The 19,015-nt window shown below is 38.8% G+C and overlaps 1 protein-coding gene across 10 annotated transcripts in view; it reads left to right on the forward strand.

Annotated features, from left to right (window-relative positions):
- LOC108235098 (ELKS/Rab6-interacting/CAST family member 1-like) overlaps positions 1-19,015 on the forward strand; it is a 131,108-nt gene that overhangs the window by 62,393 nt on the left and 49,700 nt on the right. For all 10 annotated transcript variants that reach the window (XR_001808561.3, XR_005234431.1, XR_001808563.3 and 7 more), the window contains one exon: positions 5,112-5,272. Coding sequence is in view for 7 of the 10 variants with exons in the window: in XM_037981275.1 (XP_037837203.1) it covers positions 5,112-5,272 (161 nt within the window). In the remaining 3 variants the exon portion in view is untranslated. The remainder of the gene's footprint in view (positions 1-5,111; positions 5,273-19,015) is intronic.

Below are 19,015 nucleotides of genomic sequence, written 5' to 3' on the forward strand. Positions count from 1 at the left end.
CCCCTCCCCCACCGAGTGATCCTGATTTTCCCCCGCAAACTCAGTCCCAGTTTCTTTTTCTTTAAAAGTCCAACAAAAACACATAAAAACAAACACATTTAGAGTAAAAAACAAATTCTGTGTCCAACTACAAAATCATCAAGCCCAAAGCGGTTTGTGCCAGCCAAACACACACACACACTCACACACACCCTTCCAACTGAGCTCATTCAGGTGTAGCTCCGTGTGTCCGTGTGTTTGCCCAGTCACTCTTCATTTAGAGGGGAGGTGAATACATACCTTTTTAAAGCACAGCCTACATTTTGTCTGCTTCCACCGGCAACACACAAACAACTTCTTTTTTTTTTTTTTCTTTTTAAAACCACCCTAGCTCCATAATGCATTTCATCTTGTCTATATAGAGAGTAGGAGAGCTCATAACGGCGGTGAGGGAGGCTCAGAAGGGAAAAGGCTTTGGTGGATGCAACCTCAGACCACTGGGAGTGTGTTTGTGTGTTTCGCTCCTCGGAGTGGCAGCGACTTAACGAGGCCACAGAGATGGGAAATGTTCCTTGTTGCCTGGATGGGTTTTGACAAGTGGGGGAGAAAATAAACAGCGTGGGCTTAGAGGACGAAAACTGCGCAGAGAAAACATGGCCCGCTGTAGCTGTTGGCAGATCGGCTGGACTCTGTTGTTGTTCCTGTCTGGCCGGGCCTTTTATTTACCAGACGGCTGCTGAACAGACACATAAAGACGAGCACGCAAACCCTCCTTAATGAGCAGCACGGCAGAAGAAGTTTTAGACAGACTCGAAGACTTGATGGGCAGAGGTTGCCGACAGATCTCTGTCTATGTGAAGGCGAAACGCGGCTTATAAAGCAGTTTCAAGATCAAACTCACTTTGTCTTCTTTTCAAATTAAAGTCAGGTTTTCAGAAGCATCAAGTGCAACAAGAAAACATGTTTAAAATGATGCACACGTCAGGTGAAATTGCCTTATTGTTGTAATGATGCAAGCGATAAGAAATAGATGTTTTGATATGCACAGATTTTTGGAAGGCTTTAGTGTATGATTTGAAGAAGAAGGTTAAAAATATTTTATGCGTTTTTGATATTTGAGGGGAGAAATACAGAAAAAAGAAGAATGTTTTGTACCTTTTTTTATAGATTAGGTTTCTGTCAGTCAATTTTATTTATTACATGCTTACATTCACATCAGGATGTTTTTGTGAACATAAGTCATGATTTCACATCTTTACATATAAATACTCCTTTTTATACTTTGTACTTGGAGTAAAATCCAAAACATCATATTTATTGTAACTTGGTGTTTAGCTGTCCTCCAAAATAAAAGTTTCTGATGGTAAAGAAACACAGTTTTTAGGCCGGCTTGCCACCAGCTGATCAACATGATCTCTGCTTTAAACTGCCAAAAGCTTCAGTAACACATTGAGCAATATTTAATTTTAACAAGTCATTTTTTAAATTTGATAGTCATTCCTTTGTTAGCAGGAAGCTGCAGTTCTTCAAGACAGGCCGTTTATATTAAATTTTGTGTGTCGTTCAAAGCAAACAGACTCTAGAAAGTAAAACGAAAAGAAAATGAAAAGTCACTTTTATTATTTTTACTCTCCCGGAGTGTTTTCTTTGTGTGGTTTGTTCTGTTTACAGTAATTGTGCCACGTTGTCACATTTGTTTGGACTAGGTAAAATGAAAAAGCTTCAAAAAAAGCTGTAAGTGGCAGCTTTAATTAGGGAGACCAGAGGCCATTCAGGCCAGGACAAGGTCCTGGAATCCGTCCCTGTCTCTGAATGCTCCTGTGAGAGAGGAAGGAACAGAAATGTCAGTTTGTGGTGAATGACTCAAGGTGGCGGTCAAACACTCAGTGCAGTCCTCTCCCAACATCAACAACGCTTTCAACTCAACCTTTCAGCACACGCACACACACAAGTGTGTTATGTAGCACTTGAAGACAGGACACTAAACCACATGCGCATATTTTTTTCAAACAAGCTGCTATCTTGTGTTTAAACTGTGTACCACTGCTGCACAACATCACTTTCAGCAGGAGCCAGATGGAACTAGGTTTTGGATTTCTGACCTGGGAACTTGTTTTTGTGACCACAAGTAAATTGTAAATAAATATTTTTGTGCTCCTTTTTTGTACGACTGCGTCACTGCAATTAACTTTTCTCATAATAATTCAGAAAACGATGACAGAAGGAGACAATTTCCTCCCTTTAATGAGACCGGCTTGTTCAAAGGCTCACACACACACATTCTGCCAAACTTTAAATACACACACTCTGGCTTCACACAGGTACACATACAGCTTTGATATCCTACTATATGTGTGTGTTTGCAGCGTGTGAGAGAATGTCCCATGAACACGATTTGTCCGTCAAAAAACATTTGACCAGAACCGCGAGAAAATAAACTAAACCTTTTCTGCTAGACATGAGTCACTACTGTATGTGTGACCACTGAAGAAAGGTGTGTGTGTGTGTGTGTATGTGTGTGTGTGTGTGTGTGTGTGACACAGAAAGGAGCCAAGAGCATGACACACTCCATCTGTCTCAAGCTAAACATCAGACATATCCAGCTTCTGTCTTATATTAACCAGAGGATTTTAATTCTTGAACCCAGTGCACTCTTTCTGTATTTCATTTTTTTTTCCATCTTAAAATAAATGTGAACTTATTCCTAAACACAAACAGAACACTAAAGGGCTTGTCTGTTTCCTCCCTTTCAGCCCCTCGAATCCCTGCTTGGACTCCCCCCCCCCCTTTCTCTATCGCTGTCCTTCCTGTATCTGTGACTTTTCTGCATCTTTTTTTTGTCTTTTCTGCTCCCTACCTCCTTATCTTCCCCTCTCTTTTGTGCTGTTGCAATATTTAATGCTGCTCGTGTTTCTCACTGCTCAGTGGAGGTCGACTGATTTAATAGGCCGATTGTCTTTTTGCCGTTTTTGAAAATAATGCACCTGAGCGCATCGAGTCAGTTAAGTCAGGCGGCGCATTGACCTACGCCCTTTTTGTCAATGCACTTCCTCTGACTGTAAATGCCTTTTACAGCAGGGTACAACACCAGTAGTCCCCTAAACAAGTTGACGGAAAAGTGATGTTAACTTTTAAAAGAATGCTCTCGTACTGTATTTATTTTAGTAAATTATAAGACCTTAATTCTAACGTTTTAGAGCTTTATATATCTGATTAGACGGTTAGAAATGTTGCTTTTAGAGAGAAAATACTGACTTGGTTTAGAAGCAAACAAGGCTTCTTGCTTTAAGTAAAAAAAGGGGTACATATTTGTAAAACAGCAAGAGGCCAATAGAAAAATATGCTATTTAGTGGAAAAAAATATTTAAAATACTCAAATCTTTGACCTGCATATTGTGAAAAAACCTGGATTTATTTCATCAGGCTCATTGTCGGCTGTTTGGACTTTTTTATTTTCTTTACAAGCACATAATCCTCTTTTTTACCTAAAGCAAGAAGGCCTGTTTGTACCTAAAAAGTACCTGAAGCATCAAAAGAGCACTTATGTGAGACTTATACAAGGACACACTGGTGCGTCTAAATCAATTGTCTGCAGAATTGCTAACTTTGTTTGGAGCTGCATTCATAACAAGCATTCTGTGAATTGTAGCACATTTAAAACTATGTAGTAATCTGTATCAGGTTCTCTAGTTAAATCACTAAATTACAAAAAAGAAATAACCTTTTTGTCTTTTCTAAAATCAAGTAGGTTGTTTTATATTTGAATATTTGAGCCAAAAACAAACACAAATCGGCTGCCGTGGTTTGTAAAAATCGGCCTTGAAAGACTCGAATCGGTCAACCTCCACAGTGCAGTACTTTTGGCTCTTTATCTTGTAAATTCACATGCTTCCCTTTCTTTCATCGTTTTATGTTTACATCCTTTTTTCATGAGTCATCTTTTCTTTCTTCTTTCCCTTTTTTTGGTCCGTGTTCGCCCCCTCCTGCAGTTACCCTCTTTTCGTTTTCCGTTCCTTCGCCTCCGTCTTTATTCGCTCTCTGCGTCCTTTCATTCCATCTCTCTCCCCTCGCGGCGATCACTCCTTTCTTCTCACATCTCTCTTTTTCTCTGTCATTTTGTATGCAGCTCTTTCACATTCCAACTCATGAATTCACCACAAGCGGATTTAGGTGGTCAAAGGTAACAAAGAATCATCGCATACCTGTCACCTTTTTGTAAATGGTCTTATAAAAAAATGTGCTTTTGTTCTCATTTTTAACTTTTTTTAAAATTTTTTTGGATCATGTTTTTATTTTCATAAACGACTGGATCAATTGTATTTTTCTTTGCTTCTGATTGTCTTGGCAGCTCAAAAAGAAAATTGTTGGTTTTTTTTTTTTGCCAAAGTTTTGCTCATATGTGCAGTAGATTTATTAAAACGAATACCGGTTGGAATATTCCTTGATTTATGAAGTTGTATTAACTTCTTTGTAACATCAATCACAAAGTTTATCAGCTCATATTGTGTTGCTCTCAGTTGATTTGTCTTTAGCAAAATAATTCTTACATGCACACACGTGCCTGGGGGTTTTGGAGGGAAATGTTCCGTTCTTGTCTGATGTAGGACTTTTTTTTCATTGTAGTCCATTCTCATGAAATTTACTTCCACGCTTTCTTTCAACACAGACTTTTTAATTCACGTTTTTAAGTGTTTATTTTCAGTTTTTTCTTTTGGGTCCAGCGCTTAAAATTTTAGTTCTTTTCCTTCTCTCTCTTTCTTCGGGCGGTGGCCAAGTTGTTGTCTCGCCATGAGGAATACACACTGACCTCACGCACATTAAACTGACACAGTGATCTACAACCAGTGCAAGGAGGGGACGGAGATAAAATATGTATCAGAATGGCAAGGGAGGGGAAAAAAAACCAACACGGAGAGGAGAAGGAAAACAAGGAGAAGGAAAATGACCCTCTTGATGTTCTGCAATGGAGCGTGTCCTTCCACAAACAGAGATTATTTAAACCTTTTGAGGCTCAGTAGCACCTAGATACTCCACAGACACACACTGAAACACAAAGGCCTGCAGAAATGAAGAGCAAACTGGAGTTAAAGAGGAACAATTTGTTAATATGTGTGCTTATTTGCATGGGCCAGGTGGAGGACCTGCTGGTCGCCATGGAGAAGGTGAAACAAGAGCTGGAGGTGATGAAAGCCAAACTGTCGTCAACTCAACTCTCACTGGCCGAGAAGGAAGGTCACCTGACCGCCCTGCGAGCCGAGAGGCGGAAACACCTGGAGGAGGTCCTTGAGATGAAGTAAGGATATAATAAAGGCACTTTTTAATACTTTTCTTTACGATGATGTGTATTTCAGCTGCACTTTAACATTAAAAGTCTTAAACGCTGAACTGAAGAGGCTTTCCATCCAGCCAGCTTCAAAGTGATCAGCCCTTACATCGACTCTGACGTTTTGTAGTCAAGAACAAAATAAAATAAAGGCTTTTCATTCCCTGAAGGAATGCATATCGCCCACCTGTCGTGCCAGCGCTTTAGACTAAGATCATCTTACAGTTTGCTGAGAAATGAAGGAGTTGTAATCGTTTTGGTCAAAGCTAGAAATAACATTTTTAAGCGAACATCTTGCTCAATGAGTCGCACTTGGAATGTGTCGGGAATGACTCTCAGCTACCAACACACCTGTAAAATTATAGCCATTTTTGTGTTTTCTAGGGTCAATTGGCTGTGGCGACCATCTTGAATTGGGTTAAAACTCAATTGGTTGTATAGAGACATCCACTGACTATTTCCTATTTCAAATCTGTCCAGTAGTTTGTGAGATATATACCTTTTTGGTGTCTGTTGTAGTTGCACATTTAAAGTTTCATTAAAACTATCCAGTTGTTTATGAGACGCTGGTGTGGATTCTCAGTCATCCAGGTGTCTTTTTGCACTGATAAAGCTCCTCGATTGAGAAGCGAAACATCTTCAGAATAAAAGTCCAGTTGTTTTAGTTTTTTAACCTTTTTTTTTATTTGGTTCGTGAGATATTTTGGGAACAGACAGGCTCATGAACACAGATATGGACAAACACATTCACCTGCTTTTACCTTTCTGCGGCAGGCAATAAATCAGAAATCACAACGACATATATTTACTCCACTGTTAAGAAGGAATTGATTTACAAATTCAGCAGATTCTGTTTATTCTAAAACATACGTTCAGCAGGAAAATAAATGGTTTGGGAATTTTCTGATCGTGTCACTATTTTAGTGCTTTATTTATTTTTTCATTTTTAATTGCTCCAAGAAGTTGGGTTGTTAAGAAAAGATCGTTGTAACTATCAAGAAACCACAGCTATCAAAGATGATTTTACGTTTTATTGCCATCTTTTGAACCACAGAACTGCTACAGGCCTCTGTACTTTTACAGTGATAATAAAAGAAGAAAAACCTAAAATAATACCCTCATACTTTAAAATAAAACTTTCCAGTGGTTGGAAAGATCTTAAGTATTTTTAGGCTAAACTTTTGACCTTGAATTCAGATGGTTTTCACATGATCTGACTTCTAAAAAAAAGAAAAAAGAAAGAAAAACAAGGTTTGATTATTGGCAAATTATTTAAACTTTATTTTTTATTTAAAAAAAACAGTCTGCTAATTAAACAAAGAAACTGGAGAAACGTCTTTAATTTTTATTTCAAAAACGCTTCATTCAATAAAATCACAGTTAATAGTTTTCATTTTACTGAACTTTTGGAGCCAGCCTGATTCAAGATGGCTGCCACAGCTAATCGAGCTCAGCAAACACAAAGATGTCTGTAATTCAGTGGGTTTTACAGATACTGAGCTCAGGTTTGGTGTGGTGGTAGCTGAGCATCATTCCCAACACACACTCTGAGCACGGACTGTTCATGCGTGATTGCTGTTGAAAACTTTGGCATGCAAGGCTTAGTTTTTCTTTAAGGAATGAATGTTCCTGCTGGAGCTTTTCATAGTAATGCAAACCTTTTCCATTTATTTACTTTTTTGAATTGTGCAGCTTTATTCAAAGTCTAAATATATCAGTTTTTAACATCATTAATGCAAGTTCACAGTGTTTACAGTGTAGTGTTCAATCAGCGATTGAGTTTTTTTTTTTATATGTCCAGTAGTTTGTCTGTGCTGCTTCAGAGCTGCAGAAAAACGATGATTGGACTCTCTGACACGATCTTCATCCAACACCTCATTAACTCTCCTCTCATTTCTCCTCTCTGCTCTCTTCTTTCATCTTCTCTCTCCTTCTTTCTGCGCTTTAAAGCCATAGAGATGAAGTTAATGCAATAACCATGTACCACTGTCCAGCTCTTCACATGATTGATTGCATTCACAGAGACGCACACACACACACACACACACAGGCTGTATCTCCGCGTATGTTTTAATGTTGTTTTAATGGATGGGTTTGTATTTTAACTGCTGCTGAGATGAGTCCAGCAGTCATGTATTTTCTTCAAATTTACATCCTCTCTGAGCCCTTTCGGTGACATGTGATTTAGTGGAACAACACTTTGGGCTGAAATAGAGGCCAAGGAGAATGTCCATGTTAGCATGTCCTGTCTGTTAAAACAGGCCATGAGACAATGTTTTATTGTGGCATCATGGGAAATGACGGTACGCAACTGTGATTTAGTTTTCCTTTGCGCTGTCCTTGACATTTTCCACTAACATTGATTTTTTGGGGGGTTTTTTGAGAAAGATCCAGCATACGTGTGTGTGCGTGTGTCTGTCTGTGTGTTCAATTGAGGCGAATCATTGGCCGTTTTATCCCCGTAGTAACAACCCGTGTGGCTATTAGAGGCACCAGGAACTCACTGGACTCTGGTGTATTTATATGTGCATGTGCGTGTGGTCATTTGGACATCATGACTGACATATATATATATATATATATATATATATATATATATATATATATATATATATATATATATATATATATATATATAATATGTATGTATGTTGATATGTCCAGCTTTATGATAAATATTTGTGAAGAGTACAGGTTTTATTAGCCGTTCACTTGTTTATTTTTTATGTACACACACCTCATAACACATAATAACACACACAGGCAAAATTAGCCAAAGTATATTGTATCTTATGTGACTTGTGTTGGCAAAATGAGTTGGAATGAACACAAAATAGTCCAATAATCTTTGCTATAATTGGAATTTGCGTAAAAATGAGTCCATAATGACTCAATCTAGTAATTAAAATGGTATATAATCTTCCTATTCTACCTTTTAAATGGAAGTTTTCTAATAAACATGTATTCAGAAATATTCTTTTTAATTCTAATCCTTTTAAATTGACCATTTTTTTAGCACCTGGAAATCCCTTCATATAATGTTTGGCATCATTGTGAAGCTTGTGGCTGGAAAGTCTGATGATATTACTCCAGACCAATAAAATTTGAGTTTTTTCTTATAAACAAAACCAGCTTGTTGCCAGATGACAAATTGCCAAATTTCAACAAACTTCATATTATTGTGAAGCTCTTGAGTTGGAGAATTTAAAAATGTTAACTCGGTGTTGAAAAAACTCTTCACTGTGACTCATTTTGCCAGCAGGGGTCACATATAGTATCAAGTTTTAACCACCATGTTCCTAATCATGTTTTACAGTATAACCAGAGTTAATAGAGTTCAGTTTGTGTTTTTGTTTAGCTTCATTCTGCTTCTTGGTTATGGGAAATAAGGGTTTTCCTCCTAATTAATTTTTCCCTTTCCAGCATTATTTGCCATTTTTGTTGAAAAATTGTGTTAAAGTAAACAAATATGACTCGTGCACCAGGTGGTTACTTTAAATATAACAAAATATAATGCTGAAGACTTTAATGCCGTCTTGTTGCTTCTTAGTATTTGCGTGCAGATAAATGCTGTCAAAATAATACGTACTCCATTTTTCTGTTTCTGTGGCAAAAGGGAAACGATAAGTAAAACCTTTAAGCCGAAGTTGAACTTTGCAACAACAAACTTAACCGACCAAACATCATTTGTACTGTTGTCATCCTCATCGGAGTCCATTTAGACAAATTTTGTGTTAAATTTTAGACCCTTAATTTAATAGTTTTAACAGCAAATCCAAAAGTAAACTGTAGAAGCAGTCATTAGTGGCTCATTCTTTAGTTTAGATGCAATTTTTAGTATAAATTTTCAATTGTTGTTCAATTGCTGTTTCTGTTTAGTTTTTTTCTTAGTTTTTCATGTAGGACCTCCAGTTTTTCAACTTCTCTTGGTTCCACTAATGATGCCCCATTTAATACCAAAACAATTTGAGTGCTTGATCAAACCAAAGAACCATTTCTTTTCTGTTTCAGACCAACAAAACATTGAATCTAGGTCTGCAAAACTGGAGCTTTACTCGTATTAAACTCTGCTAGTTCAAAGCACCCCCCCCCCCCAACATCAGAGGGCTGAGGACAGCTAACTATCTGCTTTATTGCTTCTTTATTGCAAGTTTTATTTAATCAGAGTCTGTAAAGAGTTATGGCCTGACTTAAAACAGTAATGTAAGTTTGAAAAATCTGCTTTAAATCAGAAAATTTCCAACAACACCCCTCTCTAGAAGCTGTCTTCCTACTCCAACGACTTACACTGTAAATGATTTATCATTAAAATAACATTACTTGCAACAATTATCCGTTAACTACAGCTTTCATTCCCAATAAAATTACTGTAAAACTAAAATAAAAAATAACATAATAAAGAAATATCACCCTTAAATAATGAAGTCTTTCCAAAATGGATGAAATAAAGGAAGCCAGTTTTACTGTATTTTGATTTACAGTCGCCTAACATTTTCCCAATTTACAGTAACTTTACCGTAGAAGCTCAAACAGTCCAGTACCGTTGTGATTACAACGGGAAAACCAACAACTCTACAGTATTTTACTGCACACTGCTTTAACAGTGAAGAGCTGTTGTAAAAATAGGAGTTTTACTGTAAAAGAAATGGCAAAAATCATCTGCAGTCTAGGTTCTAATTGACACTGTCCTCTGCAGCCTCCTCTTGGTCCATTTGGATAAGTTTTATTTTCTACTGTCCTGAATTTAAATAAACCTTCTCACAAACCTAGCAGAAAATCTCTTATTAAAGAAAAAAAATCCCCTGAATCATTTTCTTGGAGCTTACAGTTTGAAGAATATGTGAATATTTGACAATTCAGAGGGGGAAAAAAAAAAACATCTACGGTTGTCTGCTGTGAGATATGTTCACGACGTTGTTGCTCACATATTTTAACCGAACCCTTCCATGTATAATATATATGTTGGGCTTCGGTCAGCACATACGTCATGTGTTTCTGGCGTTTAGAACCCGAGACGTTTTAACGCCGCCGTGTCCCGCGTGTTTATACATCTCAGCGCAGCTCGCATCAAACTGTCTCTGCGCACACGGGCTGCAGTAATTCCTCAGGGCTCCATGTCTGATTTCCTGCCCAGCATTAAACCGGTGTTTAGTTTAATGTTGCTCTAAGACACAGAGGAATATTTACCACGTACAGCTGGAAGGACACACATGCTGACATACTCTCCCACCCTTGTTTCCTTCTTTTTCCTTCACACACCCACTCGCTTTTTGTTTGCTTTCTGCTCAGACAAACACATACATTCCTACTATTTTAGCAAAGGATTTTCATGTGTTCGGACAGCTTATAGAATTCACTGAGACTTTCCTTCATTTGTTACCCTTCTTTTTATTCAGAATTAGGACAAACTTTCAGGTAGAGGCTGTATTTTAACAAAAAAGTGAATTATTCTGACTTCTAATGCCCGTAACTTTGAAAGTGTACGAGTGTTTGTGTCTGTTAGCAAAATATCTCATGAACCGCTAGATGGATTTAAATGAAGCTCTCGGGAAGTAATCACTGGATGTAGAGCTACAACTGATTAACTTTTGGAGCCGACCCAATTTGAGATGGTCAACCACATACAAAAATGACCATATTTATAGATGCTGAGCTAAAATGGGATGTGGTCGTAGCTGAGAGTAATTCACAATGCATACTTTGAGGGCTAACACATCTTGTGAAGCTCACATTTTCTCAGGAGAAATGGCACAACATCATTTACGAGGTTTGACCAAAACAGCCGTAATTTAAAAATTTAGCAGACGATATGCTTTCCTTTGAGTAATGCTGAGTGAAAACATCTTAACAATAATAAAATAGTATAAAAGGCAGCTGCGCTGCATGTAAACACATGAAGCAGAAAGAGTTTGAGTTTTGTCTCCCCAATGAAGAAACTGAATGATTTATCATGGATGTTTTTGTATTTAAATGAGGTCTGCAAACATAATGATGGCAGAAATATTTGATTTGGTCAGACTGATATCAGAGCAGGCTGTGTGAAGACACAAGAAGATGGAGGAAAGTTTTTCTGTGGACAAGATAAGAAGGAAGAAAAAAGGGCAGGAGTCAGACATCAGAACTTTTTGGACTGAGGATAATGTGTAAAAAATATAAAAGAAGATTTTTTTTTTTGGTTTTGCTAAAATAAAATAATAAAACAGAGGCGACAAAGAGGAAGAAACAAGACAGAAACAGTTCAGTCAAGCCAACAAAGTGCAGAATCGACAAAAGAAATAAAGAAATGACCGTTTTTATCTCCTCATCAGTACACCCAGCATGTATAACCTCTGAATGAGACATCCTCCTTCTCCCTTTGGTTGCATACATATATATGTATATATATTTAGTTTCCAATTATTGTGAAAGTGCCAAACACTAATTTCCCTTTTTAATTTTTTATTTTTGCAAGATTATCGAGGAAATGGTTACAGAGATAGTTTTTAAGATGTTTTTTGTTATTATTACAGAACAGAAACACATATTCATCACAGGTGAACAGAATACCTTTGTGCTTTAAAGATTCCTGGGTAACAAGGTGCTAAAGAGCTAACTGTATTATTTATTTACTTGAAATTCTAAAGGTCAGTGTTTTTGTACCAATGAAAGAAAGACGGTCCCTTATCATTTTTTTTTTGCTTTTTGGGGAGAAATTTGTATTTAACTTTTTGGTTTGGAGGCTATTTGTTATGGTTTTTTTGACTCGTCACCCACCACCAAAGGTTTGTTTCTTTGTCTGTCATGTTAGCAAAATATCCCATCAATCGCTGGATGGAGTGCAAACAGATCTTGGAATATCGCCTGAGATTGTGCATATGATGTACAAGTTTTGACTCTTTAGTTGTTGTGTGATTAGGTTGCAGAGTTAAAGCAGCACCCTCCTAAATGGCTTTCTTTCTTGCATTTTTCTGACATGATCAGTTTGATTAACTTCCATGTCCTTTTTTTTTCCCGTATTAACGTCTTCTTTGGGTAAAAATGTCCGATGTGTTTTGTGTTTAGGAACCCCGGCTAATGCAGTTCTGTCTGTAGTCTTTGTTTCACCATCAGGGATTTTTGTCAAGTTAAATGTTGGTTTACGCATGTGGAGCCTCGTGTAGATCTGGACTATAAATAAAGTCCGCGAGCGCGCTCAGATCCTTCGCTGTCTTCAGCTTCCTGCAGTGGGAAGCTTGGCTGATGCCTCAAGGTGAATGCCATAAATTTAGTTTATTCCTCCTAAGCTGCACGGTTCTATGTTTTATCTCCTTCCCAGCCTCCTTCTAACCCTCAAACCTCTCCCTTTCGCCATTCCTGCGCTCCCTCCTTCACCCTACCATCCCATCCTCGTTTTTCATCTCCTATCCCTGCCTTTTCCTTGCGTCGTTTTCTCGGCTTCCATCCGTTCTTTCTGAGTCTACATCTGTGTGGAAATGTCATTACGACCCGATCTTTGTTTTTCAGGCTGTATTTCTGCCGTTACAGTTGTCACCGCGCGCTGAAACTAATCGATGATGTGTGTCTACTCAAAGATCCCATTTCAGCGGACCTGTCAATGGAACGACATCTCTGCTTTTTTTACGGCCATCAACACTCCTGATCTGACTCCAGGCGTTCACACACGCACACACACACACACACTCTGTCAAGTATTCAGCCACCTAACAAAAGAAGTACATGTTGCTTTCAGAAATAAGCCCCTCAAACACACTTTCTAAACCTGACGAGACAGCTTGATTGCTCAGAAGCTTTCACCCTGACAGGAATGCTTGGAGATGTACACTCCACACACACATATGCATAAAAATACATCCTCCCACACAAATTCGCATACAAAATTCTTGTGGCAACGCCAAAGAGACACACACTTTGATCCCTTCACACAGCAATGAGTTTAATCCACATCAGCAGTGTGCCAAAGCCAAACTGTGTCAGACATTTTCAGAGCTTAATGCGACAAAAAGGGCCACGCGGTTATGACACTTAGCTTTACAAACTCAAGTCAAGGCATTTTACCTCCCGTTTCCATTTTTCCTGCTCTCCACGCTCGCCTCTTTTTGTTTCCTTCCTGCCTTGTATCCTGTTTCTTTGAATTTCTCCTTTATATATGTTTTTTTTCCTCCTAAACTAGAGAGCAGTGAGTAAAATCTAAGCAGTAAAACACAACTAGAAGGAATGCGTATCGCTCGCTGCCTTTCGTTTTAGGCTAAAGGCACTTTAACAAAATGTGATTTGCACTTTTGTTTTGTTTTTACTAAACGTAAAGTTGCTGTGCGCCATCATCGATCTTCTCCCTAAATAAATCTGTTTATCGTTCAGGCTTTTAAATCCCACGAGCAGGTGGTCACACAGACAGCGTTTCCTCTTTACATCACTTCCTTGAGCCACATCAGCAGTGGGTTGGCTTCACCCCCTCACCGCCTCGGGTGATTCAGAAATCACATCAAGACAACCAGAGTGCATCTGAAACCCAGCTTGAAGTGTTTTGTGAAAGTGCCTTAAGATCATCTTGGTGTTGAGGAAAGATGAAGCTGTAGCCATTTTGGTCAAACCTTGCAAGATGTTTACGCTCAGAGAATGTGTTGAGGATTACTCTTAGCTTCTACCACACACTTTTAGCACAATATGTGTAAAATTGACTGAATCATAGCCTTTTTTTATTGTTTTCTTGAATCAGTTTGCTGTGACAACCATCTTGAGTCAGTTTTAGATGGACACCCATGATTACTTTTTGCAAGTTTCATTAAAATTTCACCAGTAGTTTATGGATTATCTTGCTAGCAGACACACATGCACACAGAATGCTGCAATTAGAAAATATATTTAAAAATCATGAGACACTTTCCGTGCATGGTGGCGACTGCGTATGAATTATTTCATTATTTTATGTGTAGTTTCTGAATTTTTCTGCACCGCTTAACGGAGCCAATTTAGAGACAAAGAGCACAGGAGGCTAAAACAGGAGAGAGGAGACAGATCAGAACTAAAGGCAACAAATGAGGGAGAAAAACAGATAAAAAGGGGAAAAAAAAAATATGCAGAAAAACCTAAAGTCTCCTATTTTCCACAGCTAATTACAGGTTCTGCAAGCCAGCGCATCAAACTGATCATTAAACAGCAATAAAACACAGTGAGGGAGCGATGAAAACCAATGCATATCAAAAAGCAGATAACAAAACATATATTTTTTTATTTTATTTTTTTCAAAGTTTATGATTGTACGTTGGGGAGCACCAGATGAGTAGATTTCCATTGTGGAAAGACAAAAAGAACACACTGGCGATCAATAGTTAAGCATTATATGGAAAGAAATGTCGAGATGCTGAGCACTGAGAATAACAAACTAAGCAGAAATCTTGCATCAGCAGCATATGAATTCCTTTAAATTAGCACATAATTATGATATAAAGATGTAATTATTCTTCCTTAATGGAAATGTTGGCACCCATTAGTGCATTAAGGTGAGCCCAGTTCTGTTCTAGTTGAAGCACGATTATGATTAAAATCCAGGAGTCGGGGGATTAGAAAAATCTGTAAAATTTACAATATTTTTGTTTGAACATCTGTGTGTGACAGGTACCATGTCAGGTTCGACCTGACAGATTGTTAGCAGATGTTTTGGTCTCGGTAGCAAAGCGTAGAAATGGATTCAGTGTACAGAACCGCGGCGAAGACAAAGCTGCATCTTTCGTCACACTTCTCGGTTCGTGTTGGTGTGTGGTCCCGCGGACGGAGCGAACGCCACACATAAAGCACTTTTACACTTTTCTTATTAGTCACAGTGTGGGTTTTTAAATATAAATGTGTGTGTGAGTGATGGGTGAAAAAGGAACGGGGAGTGGGGAGGGCTTTTTTTTTCTTATTCTTCTTCTCTTTTTCTTTTTCGGAGAAAAAAGGGAGTGGGAAAACAGGGAAAGTGTCAAAAACTGATCCCCATTCTGTCATGCAGTAGTCCCACCTGCCCTCTTCTCCTCTCCACTTTCTCTCCTCTCCTTCTCGCCTTTGTCTCTTTACCTCCCTCTCCTGCATCTCCTTACCCTCCCTCTCCCTGTTCATGTCTCTTTGATTTGTTTTCCCTCCAAATCCTCCAGTTATTTTATTCCCTTCCCTGTCAGTGCTGTTTCTGTGTGTGTGTGTGTGTGTGCCTTCTCGTCGTCTTTTTTTTCTGATGTACAACAGCTCTTGAGGGGAGCTTTTCTCTCCGTCTCAAACACACACACATACGTCCTCTGTGCCGGCTTTAACCTATTTCCCTAACACTTCCCTCTGATGGTCCCGTCTTCAGGCTCCACACTGAATCATTTATGTCCAGTGTCTCTGACCCAATTTATTTGAGTTTTAAGACACGGGGGCGGGTTGGATGCACTTCTCGAAAACATCTCGCCCCAAAATCCTGCTGTTCTCTGTGTGGTATCGTACATAATTGGGCTGCTTCAATCTCACAAATCAAGACCTGGCTGGTGTGCTGACAGGATGCAGATTTTTTTACATTTTTTTTACCGTTTTTATAAACTTCATAAACAAGTAAAGTTTCCAGATCAGTAAACACTTTTCTGATTTTTGGCTCTGCATAAAAGCCCTAAACTGGTTTTCCACTGCAATTCCAGATAATTACCGCATCATTATTCTACTTTTTTAGCGTTTATTGAGGACCACTTTTGAAGTTCTGAATGCAAATAACCATTATGCTAAGTGTTGATTATTTTCTCTAATAAGCTTAGTTTTACTCTGCTGCAGTGAAGCTTCATGTTAGCAGGAGGAAGCCACAATAAACCAAGGCTTTATTGGCTCTCTTCGCTTTGTTGCTGCTTACATGGCAGTTCAGCAATAACAAATGTTCCATAAAAGCTGCTCTGATGCGTGCGTTCGTCGGGCTGGTTTCTCTCGTTGGGTTGTAAAACAGCCAGCATGTCGGGGCGTTTGTGCACGATGGTTCAAGAGGGAGGGGAACTGGAGGCAAAGAGACGCAAAGCTGCACCTTAAAGAGACGATTGACTCTGTGTCAGATGTATATTTTGCTGCATAAATTAAATCCACGGTGTGAGAGCGTGAGCCTGCGAGAGGCAGAGAAAGAAAGGGATTCGGCTCAGAGCAGATAAGAACGGGGGGATGGGGGGTGGGGGGATGTCTGCCGCAGGTCAGAAGCTGTCAGCTGGGCGAGAGATACTTCTCTGCAGGATTTTACTCTGGAGACCCAGAAACAAGTAGCTTTGTGTGTGTGTGTGTGTGTGTGCACATGTGAGCAAAAGCAAAAGTGAGGAAGGGAGAAAAAAAACAAAATGGGAAATTAGAAATAGATTTAATTCTTTACATTCAAACATTATCCACATTCAGTGTTGTGTAACTTCACACTGAATAAAAACAACTTTTCATTTATCTTTTTCTTTTAGAGATAAAACCTTTAAAATAAGTTGCCAAATGTTGTGGATGAAGTCATACATTGGTTAGCATTTTAATTTTAACATCACCTCAGATTTAGATTTATTTTTTTTGACAGCTTTTTACATCTGTTTCCTTTATTCCCATTCTGCGCTCACATAGTGTGCTGTGTATCAAAGAGAGAATCTAGACATTTTGGAAATAATCCAGGCTAAGCTAATGGTTAGCCTAAACTCAGTCAGTTTTATAGATATTGAGCTCAAATTTGGTGTGGTAGTAGCTGAGAGTCACCCTCATCACATACTTCGAGCGCTAAAGGGTCAAGCAAGTTATTAGTTTGTTTTTATTTTTGAATGGGTCTCATTGCATAATGCAGGACAAATTGAATGCCGTTCAGCTTTTGTAAAATTCCTGTAAATTTTACAATAGCTATAGTTTTTTTGTTGTTATTGTTGTTTTGTTTAAACTCTTCTTGCTTGTTTTTGTCCAAATAAAACCCAAAAGAAGGGGCATTTGGGGTTGTCATGAGTGTAATTATCACTTTTTCTAAATGCTTTGTGTCCAGCTAAGTTAGATTTTTGGATAATATCACCTGAAAGTCCAGTCATTTATTAAAACTGGTCAGTGAGGGTGGAGTAAGCTTTGGATAAACTTATTCAAAGTCATTAATTGGTCTTTTTTTATTTATTTTTTTGGAGTCTATCATGAAAAGAAACCCACTGTTACAGAACTGAGATTGACAGCGTTGTGTACTTTATACTAAAAAGTAAATTGTGGTGCCCTGAAAGCGGCCTGCAGTGTAACCAGAGCAGACGGAGTCCCAGAAACCAGCAGAGACAGAAACAGAGAGCAGAGAACAGGGATTACTTCAGAAATAGCTCTGTGTTTGTCTTAGACAGAGACTGGTCAGTGTCACAGTGGACTGAATCTGCTTTGCACACATGCAGGAACAGATATACTTCTATATTTCACCCATGGACGCACACAAACGCAAACATTTACATTCTGAACTCGCAAATGTTCGTCCTTGTGTACTCAAACACACACGCAGACTGCATGAAAGCAAATAACACAGCAAACATGAGACGCAGCTCTGATGTGTGACTTCGTGCATGCAGAAATATGTGAGTGATCTAAAACCAGACTTTGGTGTTTTTTGATAAAGTGAGGGGCCTTAAGTGGTTTTAGGAAGGAGAGAGGGCCCCCCACATGTGTGTGTCTGAATGTGTGTGTGTGTGTGTTATAGCTGGGGTCAGGTGCCTGGTGCTTTGTGTATATCTGCTTACTGTCTGCCTTGTCGCGGCGGCGATGACATCATGGCACACGACCGCCGAACGATGGAAAGAATTCTCCCCACCCTCTTAAAAGACCAAGAGATAGGCGGAGTGATGAAGGACGGGGTAAGAGAGAGGAGGAGATGAGAAAGGTTGAGAGATAATCGCGAAGAAAAGATGAGACAGAAGCTTGAATTTGCGTGAGAATAAATGGAAACTTGCGAATGTTTTTATATAAACACATGACAGCTGTTGGAGACATTTTTAAGCCGGCTGCATTTCACTTTTTATGTTTGTTTCCTGCATTTTCAGGTTTGTTTTTTGCACAGAAAATGAATTTACTAACCCTAACCCTAACATGCATGTCTTTGAATTGTGGGAGGGAAACAGAGCACCCGGAGAAAAGACACGTGTGCGCGAGAGGAACATGCGAATTCCACTCAGAAAGTTTCCAGCTGGGAGTCAAACCTGCAATCTTTTAGCACAAGCACACAAAAACTGTATTTTGACAAAGTCACTAGAAATTTCTTCTGGCAGAAAGCATGTCCATGTCTGAAAAACATACTGATAATCAGGAATACAAAAAACTGCTCCATTTCTACTCCAGTAGATGAACTCATAAACATCGGGAGAGTTACCATGTGGGTACAAAGTGGGCTGAGGTGCGTACTATGTGGGCAGAGGTGGACCACCACAGACTAGAATATAGTTCTGCAAACCATGCACATGAAAACAGGCCATTAATTTCTAAAACCGTCTGACAATCCAGTCCTCAGAATTCAGTGAGGCTGCAACTGAAAACTTGCACATTTTCTTGCAATTCTGAGTCAAATTTGAGTCGCTAACTAGTCTCTATCAGTCACAACCCAGTTAGATACTACCTAACATGGATTGGTCCCATCTTACAACTTCAGTCTTAAAGATTTTATAGTATTTCATGTGAACACAAAGCACAGACTGCTACCTAAACACAATGTAAAGGTTTATAGAATAGTGTTTGTCTGAGCTCCTGTAAAATCTTAGAGTTTGGAGTCGTTTTACC

The sequence above is a fragment of the Kryptolebias marmoratus genome, linkage group LG18 (genome assembly GCF_001649575.2).
Source record: "Kryptolebias marmoratus isolate JLee-2015 linkage group LG18, ASM164957v2, whole genome shotgun sequence".
NCBI lineage: Eukaryota > Metazoa > Chordata > Actinopteri > Cyprinodontiformes > Rivulidae > Kryptolebias > Kryptolebias marmoratus.